The sequence below is a fragment of the Puma concolor genome, chromosome C1 (genome assembly GCF_028749965.1).
Source record: "Puma concolor isolate L17-30 chromosome C1, mPumCon1.1.hap2, whole genome shotgun sequence".
Classification (NCBI taxonomy): Eukaryota; Metazoa; Chordata; class Mammalia; order Carnivora; family Felidae; genus Puma; species Puma concolor.
Genome location: NC_141674.1, coordinates 30,862,682 through 30,884,516, shown reverse-complemented (window position 1 = coordinate 30,884,516; position 21,835 = coordinate 30,862,682). Strand labels below are relative to the sequence as shown.

Genomic DNA, 21,835 nt, shown 5'->3' with positions numbered 1-21,835 from the left:
AGAGAGAGAAAATCCCACAAGGGGCAGAGAAAGAGGGAGAGACCCAATCCCTCACTGTCTGTGTGGAGCCTGATGTGGGGCTCAAACTCACCTGAAGGGGGCTGGAATTCATGAACTATGAAATCATGACCTGAGCGTAGTCAGATGCTTAACCAACTGAGCCACCCACGTGCCTGTCAATACTCCTTTTCAAGAGGTAGAGCCCAATTCCTATTCCCTTGCGTGTGGATTGGACCTCATGACTCGTTTCTGATGAATAGAACAAGGTGAAAATGACAGGGAGCGGCTGGATCATTAAAGAGATCATGGTTTCCACCCTTGCTCTCTCTCTCCTGGATTACTCACCCTGGGAGAAGCCAACTGTCACATCATGAGGACACTCAAGCATCCATATGGACATGTCAACAAGGTGAAGAAGCTGAGGGCTTCTGCCAACAAGCAGCGCTATCTTGCCAGGTATGAGTGCACCATCTTGGAAGTGGGTCCTCCAGCCCCATTCAGGCTTTCAGATGAATGCAGTTCCAGCTGACAGCTTTACTGCAACCTTGTGAGAAACTCTGAGCCAGAACTACCCAGCGAAACCACTCCTGAATCCTGACTCTCAGAAACTGTGTAAGATAATGAATGGTTGTAGTATTTGTTATTCAGCAATAGATAACTAACATAAAGGCAGTGGAGTGCTCACAAGTTGGCGAAGAATTACCAAGTGGGCCAAGACCCTTGGGAGTGCAAAGGCTCAGGGAGGTGAGCCTTACGTTTGGGGTGAGAGCGGGCAGCTGAGAGGCTCAGTAGTACTTCCACACATTTGTGGCACAAGTGGGACAGTATTTAGAGTGAAGGACCATCAAGGAGGGTTCCTTGTGAACTCTCTTGGTTTTGAGTTAGGACCCTGAGAGGCTAAACTGTAGGAGCAAGTAAGGATGAATGGGGAGTAGATAGACCTTCACAAAGAATGCTCCTCAGCTCTGTACCAGTACAATTCTTGTAATTGTATTAAGGAGGTCCCAGACTCCAAATCCCTCGGGTGCTGGGCAGAGGCTAAAGTGATCCTACTCTGGACTTACTTTCTGGAGGAAGATAATACCACTCTCAGCCTGAAATTGTTCCTACAAGGAATTTTGCAAATACAGTGCCCAGCACATTCATGAAACAAGCACATGAAGAGTTAACATGAACAAAACCAAGAGAATCAAGAGACAAGAAAAATGGACCTTCAGAGGCTTTAGATACTGGAGTTATAGACACAGACCTTTAAATAACTTTCTACATTAAAAAATATAAAAGAAGGGGTGCCTGGGTGGCTCAGTTGATTAAGAGTCTGACTTCGGCCCAGGTCATGATCTCGCAGTTCGTGAGTTTGAGCCCCATGTCGGGCTCTGTGCTGACAACTCAGAGCCTGGAACCTGCTTCAGATTCTGGGTCTCCCTCTCTCTCTGCCGTTCCCCCACTTGCGCTCTGTCTCTGTCACTGTCTCTCTCTCTCAAAAATAAATAACATTAAAAATATATATATAAGGCAAGCTTGAACTTCAGCGGAGAACTGAAAACTCTAAAACGAATCAAAAGGAAAGTGGTATGGGTCGAGTTGTGTCCTCCAAAAAGATATGTTGAAGCCCTAAGCCCCCAGTACCCCAGAATGAGACCTTATTTGGAAATAGGGTCATTGTAGATATAATTAGTTAAGTTCAGGTGAGGTCATATCGGAGTAGCGTGTGCCCCTAATCCAGCGTGACTGGCATCCTTAAAAAAGATGATGTGAGGGACACTGGGTGGCTCATTCAGTTAAACGTCTGACTCTCGGTTTTGGCTCAGGTCATGATCTCACGGTTTGTGAGATTGAGCCCCGCATCAGGCTCTGTGCTGGCAGTGTGGAGCTTGCTTAAGATTCTCTCTCTCTCCCTCTCTCTCTGCCCCTTCCCCACTCTCTCTTGGGCACATGCATTGTCTCTCAAAATACATAAACTAAAAATTTTTCAAAAAAAAAAAAAAAGATGATGTGAAACGAATGCCATGTGATGACAGAGGCAGAGATGGGGGGATGCATCCACAAGACAAGGCACACGAAGGTTTGCCCACAACAACCAGAAGCAAGGGTCTCTCTCAGAGCCTCCAGAAGGAGCCAGCCTTGCTGACAACTTGATTTCGGATTCGAGCCTCCAGAACTGTGAGTACATTTTTGTTGTTTTAAGCCACCCACTTTGTGACACCCTGGGCCTGCAGCCCTGAGAAATGAATCCAGAGAGCACGGAGTTGAAAGATACAATAACCGGAAGCAATGACTCAGTGGATAAGAGTCAGTGATCTAGAAGATTGGCTGGAAAAAAGTACCCAGACTGAAGCCCGGAGAGACAAACGGATGGAGAACACAAAACAGAGGTCAGGGAAGAACTCTAACCTCATAGGAGATGGCAGGCCGTCAACCTTCGCAACTCCATAGATGCTGAACACAGACAACAGAGCCTGGTAGACGCGAGCAAGATGGGTTATTACTCACAGCACAGCCAATGGCAGGAATATCAGCACGGTGGTGTCTGTCCCCTTGCCTCCGAGTCCCATGGGTGTGACTCGATGGAAGCAGCACACGAAACAGGCTGTGCCCCAACCACAGCTGAGGAACCCAGAGCCAAGGGCCTAGCGCTTTTTGTAGGAAGCGGCAAACCAGGCCCCTCACCTAGAGAGTGGACAGGTGCATGCTGTCACCTGCGGTCTCCTTAGCCACCTTTGTTGATAAGCCACAGAGACTGTTCAACATCAGGTAGTTCAGTTTAGCTCAGCGAGGATATAGCGGGCTCTCAGGGCCCATGGCAGCTTGCCATGCCAACCATCCGCCTGCGTCCTACATGTTTTTAAATGCATTCAAATTTTCTCATGAACGTGCCATCCTATCAGAAACCCAGATTGGACACACTGACTGGGCCAGGGGAACATACCCCATGCAGTTTGCTTCCTGTAACACTTGATTAGGCTGTTATGAATGGAATCCCAGCAGCAGCCTGAGGCAGTGTTGACTTCATTCTTGCCCCTTGGTCTCTGACTCAGCCAAGTGAATGAGGCCCAAGGGGGCACTAGCAGGTATTATTTCAGATAACCTTTCAGCTTCCTTTCTTGTCGTGTGGATGGACTCCTATGCTTGAACTCTGGTATTAGTCCAAATATAACAGGAGGTGTTGACACGCTCTCACATGCTCTTCCCTGTTTGTTCAGGATGGAGTGTAAAGTCAGGCCCTTATCTGTTACAACCACACAAGAGAGTTTAGGCTGGCCTGCTAATCTGGGACTTGTACCACCTCTTTGGCTGTGGTAGCTAAAGTAAAAGGTTTCTGATTTTTGTGTCTGGAGCATAGTCTCTGTTGGCAAGATACCAAGACTTATGAGGCTATACGGAACCAGGAGTGAGTGTATGCTCCAGGCTGGACTACCCTCTCTACCTGGGGACCCAACAAGAAAAACATGACCCAAGGGGCAGTATGATTGTCAATAATTACCGAGGACGATAGTAAGCCAGAAAGCATCCCCCATCTCTAATGGAAATTCCATGGCCCACCCTCCCCATCCCCACAAACATGTGTCCCTTGAGGTGACACAGCGGGCCCCTCTAGAAGCTATAGGGCCAGCAGTTGCACCATAACTCATCTACAGGACTAGCTACAGTAACTGCTCAATGTCAGGAAATACTGAACCTTGAAGTTTGATACCATTGGCAAGGACATCCAGATGCTGAGGGCCCATGGCAGACTGCCTTTCCAACAGAGAGAGATTCTATGAGAAGGTGTAGCCCACACATGCTTGTATCCCCCTGGGGTGGAGAGCAGGAATGGGACAGATGCAATATTTTGGAGAGAACAGTCGATCATTTTCCAAAACTGCTAAAAACTATCAGGACGCAGTTAAACATCAAGCCACGTTCAAGAAGCCTTACAAACTCTGTATTTGCTGCCATAATAACAATATCACAGACTGGGTGACTTAGACAACAGAAATTTATTTTCTCACAGTTCTGGAGGCTGAAAATCCAAGACCAAGGTGTTAGCAGGCTTCGTTTCTCCTGAGAGCTCTCGTCTTGGGCACCTTCTCGCCATGAGCTCGCATCGCCTTTTCTGTCCGCGTCTGAGCATCCCTGGTGACTCTCCTCTTATAAAGTCATCAGTCATATTGGATGGGAGCCCCACCCTTATGACCTCATTTAAACTTAATTGCCTCCTTAAAGGCCCTATCTTCAAATAGAGTCACATTGGGGGTTAGGGCTTTAACATAAGGATTTGTTGGAAGGATACAATTCATTCCATAACAAATTTCAAACACTATAAAAAGAAAAGGAAAGGCATACTTATGGACATCAGGGTAAAGCAGATGAAAACTAAAGACAAAATCTTGATTATCCATCTACCTAGTCCTTCCTACGTCCTTGATCTTCCATCTGATAAATATATAAGAAGACAAACCAAAAAAACAAAAGATATATATATGTATCTTCCAGAGAGAGAGAGACTGGGAATGATAAGGCAAATGGGTAATCTGGGTGAAAAGTATTACCCAGTTTCACAACTTTCCTGCGACTTTGAAATTATTTCAGACTAAAATGTTTATACAAAACAAAATGATGGGTGCCTGGGTGGCTCAAGTGGTTGAGTGTCCGACTTCTGCTCAGGTCATGATCTCATAGTTTGTGGGTTCGAGCTCTATGTTGGGCTATGTGCTGACAGCTCATAGCCTGGAGCCTGCTTCTGATTCTGTGTCTCCCTCTCTCTCTGCCCCTCCCTGCTCAGGTTCTGTATCTCTCTCTCAAAAATAAATAAACATTAATTTTTTTTTTAAATGAGGGCTGCCTAGGTGGCTCAGTTGGTTGAGCATCTGACTCTTGATTTCGGCTCGGGTCATGATCTTTTGGTTTGTGAGATTGAGCCCCACGTCAGGCGTGGAGCCTGTGCTAACAGCATGGAGCCTGCTTGGGATTCTCTCTCTCTTTCTCTCTCTCTTCATCTCCCGGCTTGTGCTCTCTCTCTCTTTCTCAAAATAAATAAATAAATAAATAAATATCAAAAAAATGAAAGGTTGAAGAAAGATCTATCACTCAAATATCAATCAAAGAAAGCTGTTATGGCTAATTAATATCAGAAAAAGAATTTAAGGCAAAAAGCAGTAATAAAGAGGGACATTCCATAATAAAAAGTTCAATTCATCAGAAAGATAATTCTAAATTTATATTCTCTTATAACATAACTTCAAAATATTTATAGCAAAAACCGACAGAACATGAACAAGAAATAGACAAATTTAAAATTACAGTGGAAAATTTTGACATACTTCTCAGTAATGGATAGAATAAAGCAGACAACTGGGATGCCTGGGTGTCTCAGTGGGTTAAGCATCTGACTTTGGCTCAGGTCATGATCTCGTGGTCTGTGAGTTCAAGCCCTGCATTGGGCTCTGTGCTGATGGCTCAGAGCCTGGAGCCTGCTTCAGATTCTGTGTCTCCTTCTCTCTCTGACCCTCCCCTGCTTGTGCTCTATCTGTCTCTCTCTGAAAAATAAACATTAAAAAAAGAGAGAAAAATTTTTAAGAAAAGAATAAAGCAGACAAAAAAAATAAAAATTTTTCTATTGAGAGCACAAGTAATACATGGATAATCGATTTAATGGACATGGAATTGGAAGAGTTTAGTGTCAAATCATGGCTCAGACAAGGTTAACATTTTGCTAACGATGACTGCACTATACAAATGATATGCCAACAATTTCTAAAAACCAACATAAGATTTGGAAATCATTAGAATAACTTGGTGAGTAAATTAGCACCTACAATTTCCATCACTTATTAGACAGTCACGGAAGATATAGCTTAGATAAATTAGAAAATAAAATGGAATATTTAAAATTATTGATATGCATAACTATACATTTTAACGATCATACTACTTGTTAAGTATTTTGATATATTTATTTTTAATGTTTATTTTCGAGAGAGAGAGAGAGAGAGAATATGTAGGGGAGGGGCAGAGAGAGAGGGAGACAGAGTATCCAAAGCAAGCTCCACACTGACAGCAGAGAGCCTGATGGAGGGCTCCAACTCATGAACCACGAGATCATGACCTGAGCCAAAGTCAGACGCTCAATCAACTGAGCCACCCAGGTGCCCCACTTGTTAGGTATTTTGAATATCACTTTTGGACATATGTCATTTCTTAGTACAGAGATATATCAATACAATAAGTTCTCAGGGGGTGCCTGGGTCTCTCAGTCAGTTAAGCATCTGACTCTTGACTTTGGCTCAGGTGATGATCTCCCGGTTTGTGGGATCGAACCCCAAGTCAGGCTCTGCTTGGGATTCTCTCTCCCTCTGTCTCTGCCCCACTCCTCAAAAGAAATATATAAACATTAAAAAATATATACAAATTCTCAGAAGAGGGATTGCTGGATCAGAGTGCAAATGCATTTGAAATTTGGGTAGATATTGCCAAATTGCCCTCCATAGAGACTGTACTATGTTTGCGCTCCCATCAGGAATTTATGAGCACCTGTTTCCTCACACAGCCTCACCATCAGTCTGTGTTGTCACACTTTTTTATTATTTGCTCTTTTGATAGGTGAGAAAATTTAGCTCAGTGTAACTTAAATCTGTACTTTTATTTATTTAAATTTATTTTAAAGATTTTATTTTTAAGTAATCTCTACACCCACCGTGGGGTTCAAACGTACAACCTTGAGATCTACAGTTGCATGTTCCACCCCCTGAGCCAGCCAGGTGCCCCGCAGATTTGCATTTTAAAACAAACACCTCTGCAACTGCCTTCTGATTTTTCTCCCTCCACCCTGTCTTACTTCCCTGTAGTGAATAGTGGAAGCTCCTGGGAAACCAACAGGGGTAGAATTCGGAGCACAGGAGTGTCCTTGGGTAGGAGGGGAAGACAGGACGATAAGGCAGCTGTGTGATAGTTTCTTTTCTCTCTGTCAGGGAGAACATAAGATCATTTGTTGAGAGTGAGGGGCTAAAAGGGAAGACAGAAGTCTGGGAACAGTGTATCTAAACAACCAAGCATAGAAATGTTTAGCAGCATTGCAGTGGGTGACCGGGAATTACTTATACCCCATAGTTTATGCTCTTCAGTGATGCTTGCTGCCTGGATGCAAACATAAAGAAGGTGCATAGTCAGGCTAATCCAGAATTTGGGGTTTTGATAGGTAAGCGTTGAGGGGTAGTGGAAGGCAGTGGAGTTCAGGATGTTTGCAAGGAAGTCATCGAAATGATGGAACATGACATTGAAGTTGGTTGAAGAGTAAAATGAAGACAGACAAGAGTTGGTGGATAGGGAGAAATAGGAGGGTTCTGTGGACTGGAGGTCTTGAGGAGGTCCAAGAAGAGGAGGGGCTTGACGAGTGGAGGAAGCAAGTTGGAAAGACATGAGTTGGTGGACCTACAGTGACATTGGCTTTGGAAGGGCACACAGGGTTGTCACAGACATCAGGGGTGCAGTGAAGTGAAGAAGGAGGTCATTGGTGATGAGGAGATAAGGAACGAGAAGCCAGGGAGAACAGAGTCATGGACCATGATCCTGTCCCTTTCTCTGCAGGTGGGAACTACTCAGAGAGTCCTGGTGGCACCTGTGTGGGGAGTGTATAGAAGAACAGATTTTACATTGTGTTGATATTAGAATCTCTTACAGAAACTATTTGTTTCAAGCAGTTACCATGGAGCACAAATGGAGCATTTACAAAAAAATAGAGTATGTAATTTAAGGTCATAAAGGAAGTCACAACAAATTCTAAAGGATTAGTATCATACATGTATCAACCACGGTTAGTATCAACCATGATTCAGTGAAATGACAAATTATAATAGGATTATAGGTTTGGAAACTATCGTATTGACAGCTTTTGGTAGAAAAGGAAATCATAAAGAAATGTGAGAAATATTTAGCGCTGAATAATAATGGCAAAACCACATGGCAAAGCTTGTGAGACAAAGCTAAATCATCATTAGAAGTAAATTTATATCTTTAAACACATTTATTAGGAAACAGTACACATATAAAATTAAACAAGCCCCCAAGAAAGCTGAAAACATACATCCACACAAACACTTGTAAGCAAATGTTGGTAGCAACAACTGTTTAAAATAGCCCCCAGATGGAGGCTACACAAATGCTCATCAACATGTGAATGGATAAACAAAATGTGGTATGTCCATACAGGGGAATATTATTTGGCAATAAAAGAAAAGAACGGGGGTGCCTGGGTGGCTCAGTCAGGTAAGTGTCTGACTCTTGGTTTCAGCTCGGGTCATGATGTCACTTTTAAGGGATCGAGCCCTGCACTCCACTCTGTCAGCTCGGAGCCTGCTTGGGATTCTGACTCTCCCTCTGTCTCTGCCTCTCTCACTCCTCACTCTCTCTCAAAACAAACAAACAAACAAACACAAACACACACACAAACATTAAAAAAAAACCACAAAGCACTGCTACATGCTACAGCATAGGTGAGTCTCAAAGACATTATGTTAAGTAAGTGAGAAAACTAGACACCGAACACTACATTATATGATTGTATTTTTGCAAAGTGTCCAAGAAAGGCAAATCTATAAAGAAAGAAAGTAGATATTGCTTGCCTAGGGCTGGAATGGAATTTGGGATAAACTGCAAATAGGTATATTTATTTCTTTTGGTGGTGATGGAAATATTCTAAAATTGTATTGTGGTGATGGCTGCACAACTCCGTAACTATACTCAAGATCATTCAAGTGTGTACTTAAAACAGGTGAATTCTATGGTGTGGAAATTATACCTCAATCAAGTGTTAAAAATAAACAAGGCAAGCATTCAATTTAAGACAGTGAAAAAAAGAGGGTGCTTGGGTGGCTCAGATGGTTGAGCCTCCGACTCTTGATTTGGGCTTAGGTCATGATCCCAGGGCGATGAGATCGAGCCCAGCATCGAGCTCCACACTGAGGGTGGAGCCTGCTTGGGATTCTCTCTCTCTCTCTCTCTCTCTCTCTCTCTGCCTCTGCCCCTCTCCCCCACTCTCTCTCTCAAATAGAAAATTAAAGATGGTGAAAAAAGAGCAATGAAACAAACCTCTAAAAAACAGAAAGGAAGGAAACAATAAAAAAAAAAAAACAGAAACCAAAGCAAGCAAACAAACAAAAGAAGGAAAAATAAAATTGGTATTTTGAAAAAAAATTAATACCGTATATAAGACCAGTGAGTTTATTTATCCAGAGATGGCTTAGTGATCACAGGAACTGTGAATTCACTTACAGATTAAGTAAACGACTTTGGTTTCCAATAATGAACAAGTGTTATAAGCTTGTAGTCATGTTCTTGATGACAGGACTTACCATCTCATCTGTAGGATGTGGCTTCTGTTGACTGACTAGGCTGTACTTGCCTCTGCCCAAGAACTTCTCATGTGCTATCTCTTTGCATCCTCACAGCAGTCCAAAGAGGTAGGGGCTATTATCCCCGTTTAACAGCTGGGCACCGGGGCTAGGAGAGGTGGGCTCCTGGGCAGAGGTCACAAAGCCAGTTTTTCCCCTGGGTGCCAGGCTGCTGGTGTCCACCAGGGGGCAGAGACAAGCCAGGAATCCAGCCAACAGGCTCCCTGCTTTCCCCAACTTCCCTTTGCCTTTCTTTGTGGTCAGGGACCCTGGGGATCAAAGGACCCGACCCCTATTTCTCACTCGACAGTAGGATAAACGGAGGTCGTGGAAGGATAGGGACCGACCCCGGAGGCAGACGTGATCAGGAGCAGAAGTGGCAACAGAGCCCAAGACTCCAGCCTCCCAGCAGCTCTGAGCCCTGCCCTAGACTCAGGTGACCCTCAGCACCTGGGGGGAGACATGCTGGGCATGGATTCTGGACTCCGACCCCAGCTGCGAACTCCACACGCGCCGTGGCCCCACACCGCCCACGCTGCCCTGCGCACAGAGAGGACGCAGCTGCCGCTTCCTGAGCAAGACCCATCACCACTAAGTCATTCCTAAGGTCCCTGTAAAATGGGGAGAGCGCCTCCCTCCCAGGGCTGTTGGGAGGATTCATGCCAAGCACTCAGCACAGAGGAAGTTCTCCAGGAGTGGTGGCTCTGTTACTGTTGTTGCTCTTTTATTGTTAATAGCAAGTTGCCGGGCAACCGAGGGAAGCAGGTGTCTCTGAAGCCTGTTCTCCAGAAGAGGAAGTGAGGCTCAGAGAGTCCCACCGCCCGTGAGTCGCGGGCCCTCAGGTGGATGAGGGACAGCTGTCGTGCCATTACCACCGTGCTCTCGGTGGGTACATTAATGATCCCATCTTGCACACGAGAAGTCAGAGATTAAGAGAGGTTGAGTGTCACGCGGCTGCTGCGGAGCTTTGATAGGAACTCTTGTGTGTCTGACTCCAGAGCCTGTGTTCTTAACTGCTACCTTGGCCTCAAGCACTGCCCTCTACTGTGGGAGAGTATAATCAGCACAGGCTTTTTCGTCACTGGGGCGTGTCTGGGCCCAGTCCTCTGACTATAAGATGCCAAAGTACTCTGTACCTGCCTCCTGCACTCTGCTTAATCCATAAAAATGTCTAGATATTTCTTTTCGTCACTTTTTAAATAGCGGTAAAATACATAGGACGTCAAAATTACCATTTTAATTACTTGTAGGTGTACATACAGTGGCATCAAGCACATTCGCATTGTTGTGTAACCATCACCACCGTCTGTCTCCAGAGCTTTCTCATCACCCCCAAATGGAGCTCTGTGCCTATTAAAAAATAACTCTTCAGGCCCCCCTCTCCCAGCCCCTCGCAGCCACGCTTCTACTTTCTGTCTCAGAATTTAACTATGTTAGGTATCTTATTTAAGGGGAGTCATACAATATTTGTCTTCTTGCGTCTGGCTTCTTTGACGTAGCAGAATGTCTTCAAGGTCCATCCATGTTGTAGCCTGTGTCAGACTTTCCTTCCTTTTTAGAGCTGAATAATATTCCATTGTATGTATATCCCACATTTTGTTTATCCATTCATCTGCTAATGGGTATTTGGATTGCTTCCATCTTTTGGCTATTGTGCATAACGCGGCTATGAGCATCGTACAAATATCTATTTAACTCCCTGTTGTCAGTTCTTTTGGATAAACACCCAGTGGTGGAACAGCTGGATCTTATGGTAATTCTGTGTTTCACTCTTTGGGGAACCACCATACTGTTCCATATCAGCTGCATGAGTTTACATTCCCACGGGCAATGCACAAGGGCTCCGATTTCTCCACATTCTCACCACCGCTTATTATTTTCTGTTTTGTTTTGTTTGTTTCATAATAGCCATCTTTTGTTTTGTTTTGTTTTTGCTTTCATACTAAACATCCTAATGGATGTAAAGTATCTCTTTATGGCGTTGATTTGCATTTCCCTAATGATTAGTAATATGGAACATCTTTTTTTTCAACGACCCATTTTATTTATTTATTTATTTATTTATTTATTTATCTTTAAGTAAGCTCTACACTGAACGTGGGGCTTGAACTCATAACCCCAAGATCAAGAGTCACACGCTCCATTGCCTGAGCCTGCCAGGCACCTGTGAACATCTTTTCATGTGCTTATTGGCCACCTTTACATCTTTTCTTTCTTAATGTTTATTTATTTATTTTTAAGAGAGAGAGCAAACACAAGTGGGGAGGGGCAGAGAGAGAGAAACACAGAATCTGAAGCAAGCTCCAGGCTCTGTGCTGTCAGCACAGAGCCCGACATGGGGCTTGAACCCACAAACTGCGAGATCATGACCTGAGCCAAAGTTGGACTCTTAACCGACTGAGCCACACAGGTGCCCCGATAGCTTTTTTTTTTTTTTAAGTTTTTATTTATTTATTTTGAGAGAGAGAGCATGAGCAGGGGAGGGGCAGAGAGATAGGAAGAGAGAGAAGCCACACAGGCTCCGTGCTCCCCAGATGCCCTGATCTCGATAACTTTTAACTGTATTTCGAACCAGCCCAGCATGGAGGGCCCTGTCTCTGTAGAATGCAAGCAGTGTTCCCTTCAGCAGTCAGAACTGTGAGCCAGTCAAAGAAAAGGGATCCCCCAAAACAGTGAGATTTGTGTGCTTCTCTCAGGCAGCACAAGTTGGAGGAGGCCTTGCTGTTTTCGGGTCAGTTCATGGATGCTCTGCAGGCCTTGGTCGACTGGCTGTACAAGGTGGAGCCGCAGCTGGCTGAGGACCAGCCCGTGCACGGGGACCTCGACCTGGTCATGAACCTCATGGACGCCCATAAGGTGAGGGGCGGGGGCTGCGCCACGTGGAGGCAGAGCCCTGGGTTCCTCCGCCTAAGCAGGCCTCCTGTTCCGACTCACCATCCAGGGGAGAAAGGAAATCTGGAAGAGCCCGTGTCTCTGCTTGTCACCTCGAGAGGCTCCCCCCACACCCCTCCATCCTGACTCCTTTCATCCATTGGGTCACAAAATGGATTTCATTTCAGGTGGAAATTTCAAACATACACATTTCCCGTGACTCCCAAAATCCATGGGAGAACTTTTGAACGACTTTTGAACTGTCCGTGTCAGTATTTAGTGTAGCCTGAGCCTGGCAGGTTGAGCTGCATAAGGTCCTCCTGTTCCAGCAGAATGGATTCTGAGGAAGGCACAGTTTTATCACCATCTCTGTTAATATTCTTTAAATAATCTCTACACCTAACACGGGGCTCGAACTCACAACCCTGAGATCAAGAGTCACACGCTCCACCCTCTGAGCCAGCCAGTTGCCCCAAGATTCCTTATCTTGAGACTAGTTTTCCTGATATTAATAAGCCACTCCACCTTCTCTTTTATTTGCATGATATATTGTTTTTCCATCCATTTACTTTCAACCTGTATTGTTATATTTACAGCGCATCTCTTAGAGACAGCTTGTCCTTTGCTCTTGCTTTTTGTTTTTTTCTTCCTTAAGTCACCTGACAATCTCTGACTTATAATTGGAGCATTTAGTCCATTAATAGGAGGTGACCTGACCCATTGGCTGGAGATTCCCCATGAAGACAGGAACTGTGTCATTATGTTTGTTTCTTCTTGGCATGTAAGCATACCTTGGGAACATGACGAGCTGGATTTTCCCAGCCTCCTAGATGCAGCCAGCCACGAAGGCGAGTGAGACACCCTGTGGGCCCCTGAGCAGTCATTTAATGAGGCAGGATAGTGCACCTACCCCATGGCAGCCTCTGGGTCTGACACAATCATGACACAGGAGCTCTGGATAGGATCCTGTGACAGAATTACATAGGTCCTCAGATCACAAAAGGCAAAGGTTAAATATGTCAGTGGGAACATTGGAGAATCTCCATTCCTATGGTATCTTTCTTACGGAAAACTGTTCTCTCTGCTCTTTTAAATTGCTGTTTCTTGTTCGTATTCCATATAGAGTAAGTCTTGCTATCATGAATTCGATCTTGTGGTTTTAGCAATGGAAACTCATGGATTTGCATCTGTGGCTGGTGTGCAAGCAAACCCCTCACACAACCAGAGAGTGAGCTTTGCTGGTCACCGACCCCCACACTCCAACACAGCTTTGTGCTTCTGTTCATTGCCTCCCATGCAATGACGGACAATTCTGCACGGAAGGGTTTGTGAAGGCTGGAGGCCACTCCTTTCTTAGAGATTAGTAAGCGCAGCAAATATTTACTGACACCCTACGCATGAGCCTGACACTGGGATGTGAAGGTAAATCGGGATGACAATCTCCGCTTCGAGACGTTCACAGCGGAGAGGGAGGGAGTGGACAGCAAGTGTAGGAACAAATAAATGTCATTCAGTTTGATAAAATGAGCGAGCTGGGGGAGCAGAGGACCATCTGCCTATGAAGGTGGAGAAGGCATTGGGAAGAGGTGATGTTTTTTTTAGCTTTATCTTAAACAGGGGTAATACTTGACCAGACAGGCAAAGGGGATCTGGACATTCTTGGTAAAGGGAACCACATGTGCAGGTGAACAGAAATGTCAACAACAGAACGGGTGAGGGAACAACAGGTAGTCCTGTGCGACTGCAGCAAAGTATACACCGTGGGTGACTAGAGAAGACTGTAAAGAGGGGACAGCAGCAGGGACCAACTGAGTGCTGGGCACTTGCTCATGTGATCACATAGTGCCCTCCTGGTCCCCAAGACATGGGGCCAAATGCGTTTGGAAGATATTGAGTTAAATCTAAGCTGATTGCATTAGGGCTCCCCCGAGGGAAGGGGGAAATGTAGCGTGTAGTATTTACCAAATTCCTTTTTGTAGGAGCCCCCTCACGAGCCTCAGTTTGGAAAATTCTGCTTTGAGAAGTGAAAGCCCATGGAAAGATTTTGAGCCATTTACAGATATCAGATTTTCATTTAGAAATTCGTTCTGGGGAATGAGGAGTGTGGGAGGGATGGGGAATGAGAATCAAGGACACCAGTTGGAAGGAAGCCTGTTACAGCCATCCAGGGTGGAGGAGATGCTCCATGAGCCACACAGGAGGAGGGCATGGAGAGATGGGGAATTCGAGAAACATTGGAAGGTGGAATCAACAGACTGAGCTGCCTTTGGAGGGAGGAACACACATCAGTTCCCTGGCTTCTGGCTTCGACCATGTCTAATCACTCTTTAGATATAACTTCTGGTGTTCAGGAGAGGGTCTGTGCAGGGGATACCTTTGGCGTGAGGAATGACTGTATGAAGGCAATGACGTCTCAGGTGGGTGAGCTCATCATCACCAGGTTCAAAGTCTAAGAGGGAGAATGGGACTGCAGACAGAAGTAGGGAACATCATGTTTAAGAATGGGCGGGAAGAAGTAGCCGGGAGGAAGGAGTGAAACAGGAGAGCAGGTGTTCTGGGAGCCAAAAGGGGAGAGGGTTTCAAGACAGCAGTCAGTAATCCCTCTACATGGAAATTATGACAACAGACAGGTGGTTTTACCTGTCAGATCAGCAGAGATTTATTTATTCATGTGTTTAACAATAATACCTAGTGTTGGCAAGGGTGAAACAAAATGGGCACCTTCACACTATTTGGGTAACAGATAATATGTAGCAAAAACCTTATAAACTGTGTATGTCCTGTGATCCAGGTACTCTACCTCCAGAAACTAATCCTAAAGAAATTACCAAGCGGGGCGCCTGGGTGGCTCACTCGGTTAAGCGGCCAACTTCCGCTCAGGTCATGATCTCGCAGTTCGTGAGTTCAAGCCCCGCGTCGGGCTCTGGGCTGACAGCTCAGAGCCTGGAGCTTGTTTCAGATTCTGTGTCTCCCTCTCTCTCTCTGACCCTCCCCCATTCATGCTCTGTCTCTCTCTGTCTCAAAAATAAATAAACGTTAAAAAAAATTAAAAAAAAAAGAAATTACCAAGCATTGCATATAATATTAAAAATATTAATTAATATTTTTAAAATTAACATATTTGGGGCACCTGGGTGGCTCAGTAAGTTAAGTGTCTGACTTTGGCCCAGGTCATGGTCTCACGGTTTGAGTTGTGAGTTCGAGCCCCACATTGGGCTCTCTGCTGTCAGCACAGAGCCGCTTTGGATTCTCTGTCCCCATCTCTCTCTACCCCTCCCCCGCTCACATTCTCTCCCTCTCTCTGTCTCTCTTTAGCTCTCTTTCTCTTCCCAAAATAAAAAAAAAAATCATTAAAAAATAATAAAATAAAAATTACATATTATTCAATTACATGGGCCTGGCTAAATACATTATGATAGTCATATGATGAAAAAAATACCATGAAACCAGTAAAAAACTCTATGTGACATAAATAATGGCATGGTGAAATGCCATTTATGAAATCATTTAGGCCATTTATGAAATCAATAAAGCAAGCAAGATCCTATTTTTTTGTACTAAAAATATACACATGTATATAAGAAAAAGAAATACCAAATATTGCCAGTGTTTACTTCTAGAATATGAGTTTGGGTGATTTTTTGTTTTCTTTTTACTTTTCTATATTTTCAAAAGTTTCTGCAATTAAGCAAGTTATTTTAGTAATCAGGAAAAGGCATGTTTTAGTACTTTGAATAGTGTAATAATATTTTAATAATAATAGCTAATGTTTATTGACTGCTTGTGATAGGCTACTGTGCTAAGTGCTCTATGCACAAACCCAACATCGTGACCCCATTCATGGATGAGAAACAGCCTGAGAGGTTCAGTAACCTGCCCAAGGTCACAGCGTTACCAGGCGGCTGGGAAAGCCCTTGTTTGACACTATCTCTCAAGAAATCTCCCCCCCCCCCCACTCAGTTCCCTTCCAGGGCCGGAGTTCCAGGATTCCACTCACATCCCCACCCCCACTTCCCAGCTCCTTGTCCTCTGCCCATCCAGGCACTTTACCGGGCCCTCAGTGGGAGCACAGCCTTCCTTCTGCCTCCCATTAAGACTGTATATTCATCAGACTGTCGCCCCTGTTGTGGGGGGCCCTTGGAGGCAGGGAACCGTCGGCTTCATCTCTGGCTCAGGGCAGAGCACAGAGCAGCCCACAGCGGTTGCCGCTGAACTGAATTTCAGGGAGACGCCATTTGGAATGACTGAAACCTGATGTTTAGGTTTATGGGAATTTGAGGCCTGTTGTTTAAAGAACACAGCTATCTCTGCTCACCCTTAATTGAGATCAGTGATTTCTGTTATAAGAATCCGCCCAGCCCTGGGCTGCTTACAGTCTAGCTGGAAGCCCAGTGTTACACAATACACTACCTGAGGACTCCAGGCTAGATCTGAGGACCTGGAGGATGTGGTGTGAACTCAAAGGGGAGTGCAGAGGGCTGGCCAGAGAAGGACAGGGAGGAGGACAGGAGATTCAGAGACCCTGAACTAGCCTGACACAGGGATACCCCCTTGACCCTGCCCCTGCCCCAGTATGCACTCACCAAGCCCTGGGGATGCAGCCTGCTAAACAGCTTCTCCTCTGCCCTCTACCCCGTCACCAGAAAGGATCATGGTCATTGCCCACCCCATTACTGTACTTGCCTCCATCTGTGGGCCCTGACTCTAATCTTCATCCCTGCAATCCATGTTCCCCTCTGCAGCGGACTCTGCCTTGGGCACTTTCAGTGGTGAAGCTGCCGCATCCTTATGGGGCTTATAAGCAGTGCGGAAATTTACCCGTTGGAAAAAAGGCAGACTAGGCATGGGCTTAAAGCACCAACAAATGATTGGTTCGATTTAGAATGTGAGAGAAAACTCTTGATTTTTTTTAAAGTTTGAAGTGATGATGGGAATTTTTAAAGTTCGGTGGACTTAGTTTCTTTTGAAGTTTCGTATTGAGTCCACACTGGGGCCACCATAACCATCTGTTGTCCGGAGCCCTCATCTAGTCTCCCCGCAAGGTCCTTTGTGTCCATATCTTGCCAGCCACTCAAGCCTCACCCTCACCCTGGCCATTTGTTTCCCAGGCTTTCCAGGCTCCACTGAACAGCTCACCTGCAGGGGAAGTCCCTTAACTTCCATGTGCCTCAGTTTCCTCATCTGTTAAAAGAGGGGGTTGAAACGGCATCTACTCTATATGTGCAAGCATTCAAGAAGTGACACAGACCTTGCCTGGCACATGGTAAGTGCTAAGTGTTACCTGCATTATGCTCCCTGGAGTCCTGTGGCCTCGACACCAGCTGTTTCCTCTGCCTGGAAACTGCTCTCCAGCTCTCCCTCTGCCCTTTCCTGTCATCCCAGGCCGATTCCTTCCAGCCTTCCAAGCTCAGTCTAGGTGTCACTTCCTCCCAGCTCACCGCCTTAGCCATAAATGAATCAATGTAGCCAGAGGGAGCCCAGGAGGAGCAGAGTGTGCAGAAAGGGGCTGAGTCAATAACGAGTTTCCGTGTAGAGTCTTCTTTCTCTTGCAAGCCTCTGAAAGCCGAGACAATTAAGACGTGTAAAGGGCGGCTCCCGGGCGCTCTGGAAGGGCCCCAGAGCTCCTTGGCCCAGTTGGAGGCGGATGCGCGGCTCCCTCCTGCGGGAGGCGGGATCAGCACTGGGGGGTCCCCAGGGCGCACAGCGAGAGCCGGCGGTGACAGTGCGGTCGCCGGAACATGGGGGGATGGGGGGTCTCGCCTGGGGCGCTAGCCAGGAGCACGCGGGAACCAGGTGGGTGGCACGCACGCTGGGAGCAGAGACTGAGCAGGTGTCGCGAAAGAAGCCTCCAATAGCGCGTGCAAAGGGACAGCGGGCAAGGAGCCGGGTGGCCAGCGAGGAACTGAGGTGGCGGCTGACGGCAAAGGAACGCGTCTCACTCTCCGGGCACGACTGGCACCTCGGGGTCTCTCTACCTCTAGACCCTACTGAGGCTTTTCTTCGTGTCGCGTGGAGCGACATTCCGCGCACTAAGGCGGGACTGCGGGGTCACTCCAATGGTGGGACGCAGGCCCCGGATCCCGCCCGGTCGAGAGTGCTGGAGGACACGCCCTGCGGGAGCGCAGGGCCCTCATTTCTCCCGACTGCCCCGCTACCCTCGTGTCCCCAGGCCGAGGCCCCCCGCCCGCCCGACGGTGCCGGCTGGGAGGGGAGCCCAGCACGACCCCGACGACCCGGCAGCTGGACAGGGGACCCCTCGCCGGACCCGCCCGCCACCGAACAGCGGACGGCATCTCGGCGTCACCACCACACCTGCTGCACCACCCGCGCCCCACCGCCCCTTCCCCCTGGCTTCAATCCGGCGGCCTTGGCCCCGCCCCGAGCCCCCATTGGTCGGGAGCGGAGGGGGCGGGGCCCGACGGCGGCACGCGGGACCCACGGGCGGCGGAGGCGGGCGCGCGGCGCAGACAGCAGCTCCAGCTGGAGAGGCGCCGTCGGATCTGCGTCGTCCCGAGCGCAGACCGGAGCTCGCCCGCCGCCCCTGCGGCTGAGCGGGCCTCGGCAGCAGCCGACTGACGGCTCGGCCGCCACAGACAGATTGGCCGCCAGCCCCCAGCTCCCGGAGGAGCCCCTGCCGCGTCCACGCCGCCCGAGCCCAGCAGGTGCTGGGAAACCGCAGGCGAGCGCGCCCGGTGCGGCCGACCCCGAGCCCCGCCCGCCGTTCTCCGTCCGCCGTCGGGGCGGCCGCGGCCCCGGTCCCCGCCCGGCCGCGGAGCGGATGCGCGCCCGCTGAGCGCCCGCTTGGCCCGGCCATGGCCGCGCGCCCCGGGCCGCTGTGGCTCGTGGGCCTGGCGCTGTGCGCGCTGAGCGGCGGCGGCCCCGGCCCGCGCGCCCCGGCCGGCTGTCCGGCCCGCCGCCTGGGCCCGCGCGAGCGCCGCGACATGCAGCGCGAGATCCTGGCGGTGCTCGGGCTGCCCGGGCGGCCCCGGCCCCGCGCGCCGTCCGCCGCCGCCCGGCTGCCCGCGTCGGCGCCGCTCTTCATGCTGGACCTGTACCACGCCATGGCCCGCGACGACGACGAGGACGGCGGCCCCCCCGAGCGGCGCCCGGGCCGCGCCGACCTGGTCATGAGCTTCGTCAACATGGGTGAGTGAGGCCGTCGGGGTGGGCGTCCGGGGCCCCGGTGACCATACGACCAGACCACCGGGTGGACGCGCGGGTGCGGACGGGTCCAGGGGACCGCCTTGGCGGGTGCGCGCCCCTTTGATCGCGGCCACGCCCCCACAGAGGGCTGGGAATGCGGAGCTCAGGGCGGCCGAGTCCAAGGGCTGTGGGCCCCCGCTCACTCAGACAGACGCGAATGTGAGTCCCATCGATGTGCGCGTTTGTCCCGCCCCTGGAAATACCCAAGGGTAGGAATCATCTCATGTCGGGTGGACCGGGCAGTGCCAGGAAGACAGTGTGGTCCTGGGGAGACGGATGAGTAAACAGGCCGGGATGCTGCCACAGTGATAAGGGCAGTACTGGAGAAAGGGACAAAGTTCAGCGTGGAAAGCCCCGGTGACATCATCAGAGTGCCCAGAGCTGAGATGAGAGCCCAAGATGTCATGAGTCCACAGCAGCCCGTTCCCTGGCCAGAGCCCCAGCCCCTGTAGGTGAGGGTGTGGCTGTCAGGGCAGCGGGTGGGGAAGGAGTGGACTCTGAGCTCAGTGGGGCCGTCGGCGGTCTTGTCACCCTGAGCGCAGCACCTGGGACGTGGCTTGGCATGCTGTGAAGGTCCAGGCTGTGGAAGGACATGGTGGGCAGCTCGGACGCCCCTCCTTCTCCCACACAAAGCCCAGCCCTTCCTCTCTGCAGAAACTCTGTACAAGTCGTGGAGCCATTTATGGTTAGTTTTCAAAGATGTCTTTCCTATTATTAAATGCTCTTTAATCTGCAGTCCTGACTATCTGTCCCCTGTCCGCTTTGCTTCCTGTCTGTGGGGTCAGGGCTGGAGCAGACACCAGACTGGATCTGGGGGCACAGGGACTACAGCTCAGGCTTAGATGGGAGAAGACCTTTGCCAAGGCCAACAGCCTCCCTTCACCCACAGCGTCACTCTTGACCTTCCCGACAGCCCTGTTACCAGACATGATCTTCATCCCCATCTACCCGATGAGGACTTCGAGGCTCAGAGAGACAATGTTATGCCCAGGATAGCACAGCCTCTCTGTGGCCCAGTCAGGACAGCAGGTAGCCCTACATCCACCTCCTCAAGGAGCTGATATTTCTTTCTCCTGTCAGGAGGGCAGGCTTTCAGGGTGTAGAGAGCTTCCAGAGGGGTTTAGGCAGAGAAACCCAGGGGATGGAGCAGCGGCAGGTCTTGTGGGGTCTTTAGCCATTTGCTTCCTACACTGGGGCAGGCAGAGAGGACAGCCAAGGAGGCCTCTGTCCCCCCCCAGCCCCGAGTTGGTGGGTGCCTGAGGTGAGGGAACAGCAGGAAGCGGCTGTTAACCTCTGCTGAGAGCCGGTGCCAGGAACAGGACTTGGGCCAGTGAATGCCACCTTCCTGGTTAGAGGGCAGGGTGGGGGACGCGGGATAACAGAGACTATGTGCAAAACTGAGGCCTGTCCTCAGAACAAGCTGACCTGGGGCTCAGAACCAAGAGGGGCTGTAGATACAGTTATCCTGAGAATGTCCCCAAGGGAGCCATCTGTTAGTGAGTCACTGCCCGGCCAATGTCCTGCTTCCCCAGCATCCCACGGTCAAGGCACACACGGCCTTGGTGGAAGCTGCTGTTGTGAATCAAGCATCACCCTTAGTTCAGACACATCTGATTCCTCTTGTGCCTCTGCTGTGTGGTCTTAGGCACGTCCCTTGTCCTCTTGGAGCCACAGATCCCTCCTTGCAAAGTGGGGCTCCTAGAGATCAACGCATCGTCAGGGTTGTTGTGTGTTCAGTTGATAGATGGGAGGAACAGAAAATCATGCCTCTGGTCGGTGAGCCTGGGCCTGGTTGCTCCTGACTCTGGTCCCTCCCAGCTGCTGGCCAGCCTTGGTTGGATGTGTGGGAATGTCCCACACTTCTTTTTTTAACCTTTATTTATTTGTTTTGAGAGGGATGGGGAGGAGGAGAGGGAGGGGCAGAGAGGGAGGGAGACAGAATCTCAAGCAGGTTCTGAGCTGTCAGCACAGAGCCTGATGCGGGGCTCGAACTCACGAACCATGAGATCGTGACCTGAACCAAAATCAAGAGTTGATGCTTAACTGACTGAGCCACCCCAAGCCCTTTTCATGGGCTCAGAGAGGTTTAATGGCCAGTCCAGGGCCACACAGCACATCCATGACATCATCCAGGGGCTGTGGATTCCAGATGCCAGCTTCTTCCCACGCCATCTCTGTGTGTTTCACGAAGATGGAAGGCCTCTGACGCTGTGGGATTAACAAGCAGATCTTTGTTCAGTGGAAGCCCGGTCTGTGGGCGGGCCCAGCCAGCTGTCAGAGGGCCTCCTTTATTCTGATGTGCTAATTGCACTAGTACAACTCCTTCAATTTGAGTAGTTTTAACTGGTAATTACCTGGGCTGTGGGGGCGGGGGGATTAGACACCTACCAGGA

The 21,835-nt window shown here is 48.8% G+C and overlaps 1 protein-coding gene across 2 annotated transcripts in view; it reads left to right on the top strand.

Annotated features, from left to right (window-relative positions):
• The first annotated feature begins 18,697 nt into the window (after nt 1–18,697).
• Nucleotides 18,698–21,835, top strand: part of LOC147577938 (bone morphogenetic protein 8B) — a 29,771-nt gene continuing 26,633 nt past the window's right edge. For both annotated transcript variants that reach the window (XM_086716573.1, XM_086716572.1), the window contains exon 1: nt 18,698–19,385. In XM_086716573.1, the coding sequence (XP_086572699.1) occupies nt 19,052–19,385 (334 nt within the window). In that variant the 5' untranslated portion in view covers nt 18,698–19,051. The remainder of the gene's footprint in view (nt 19,386–21,835) is intronic.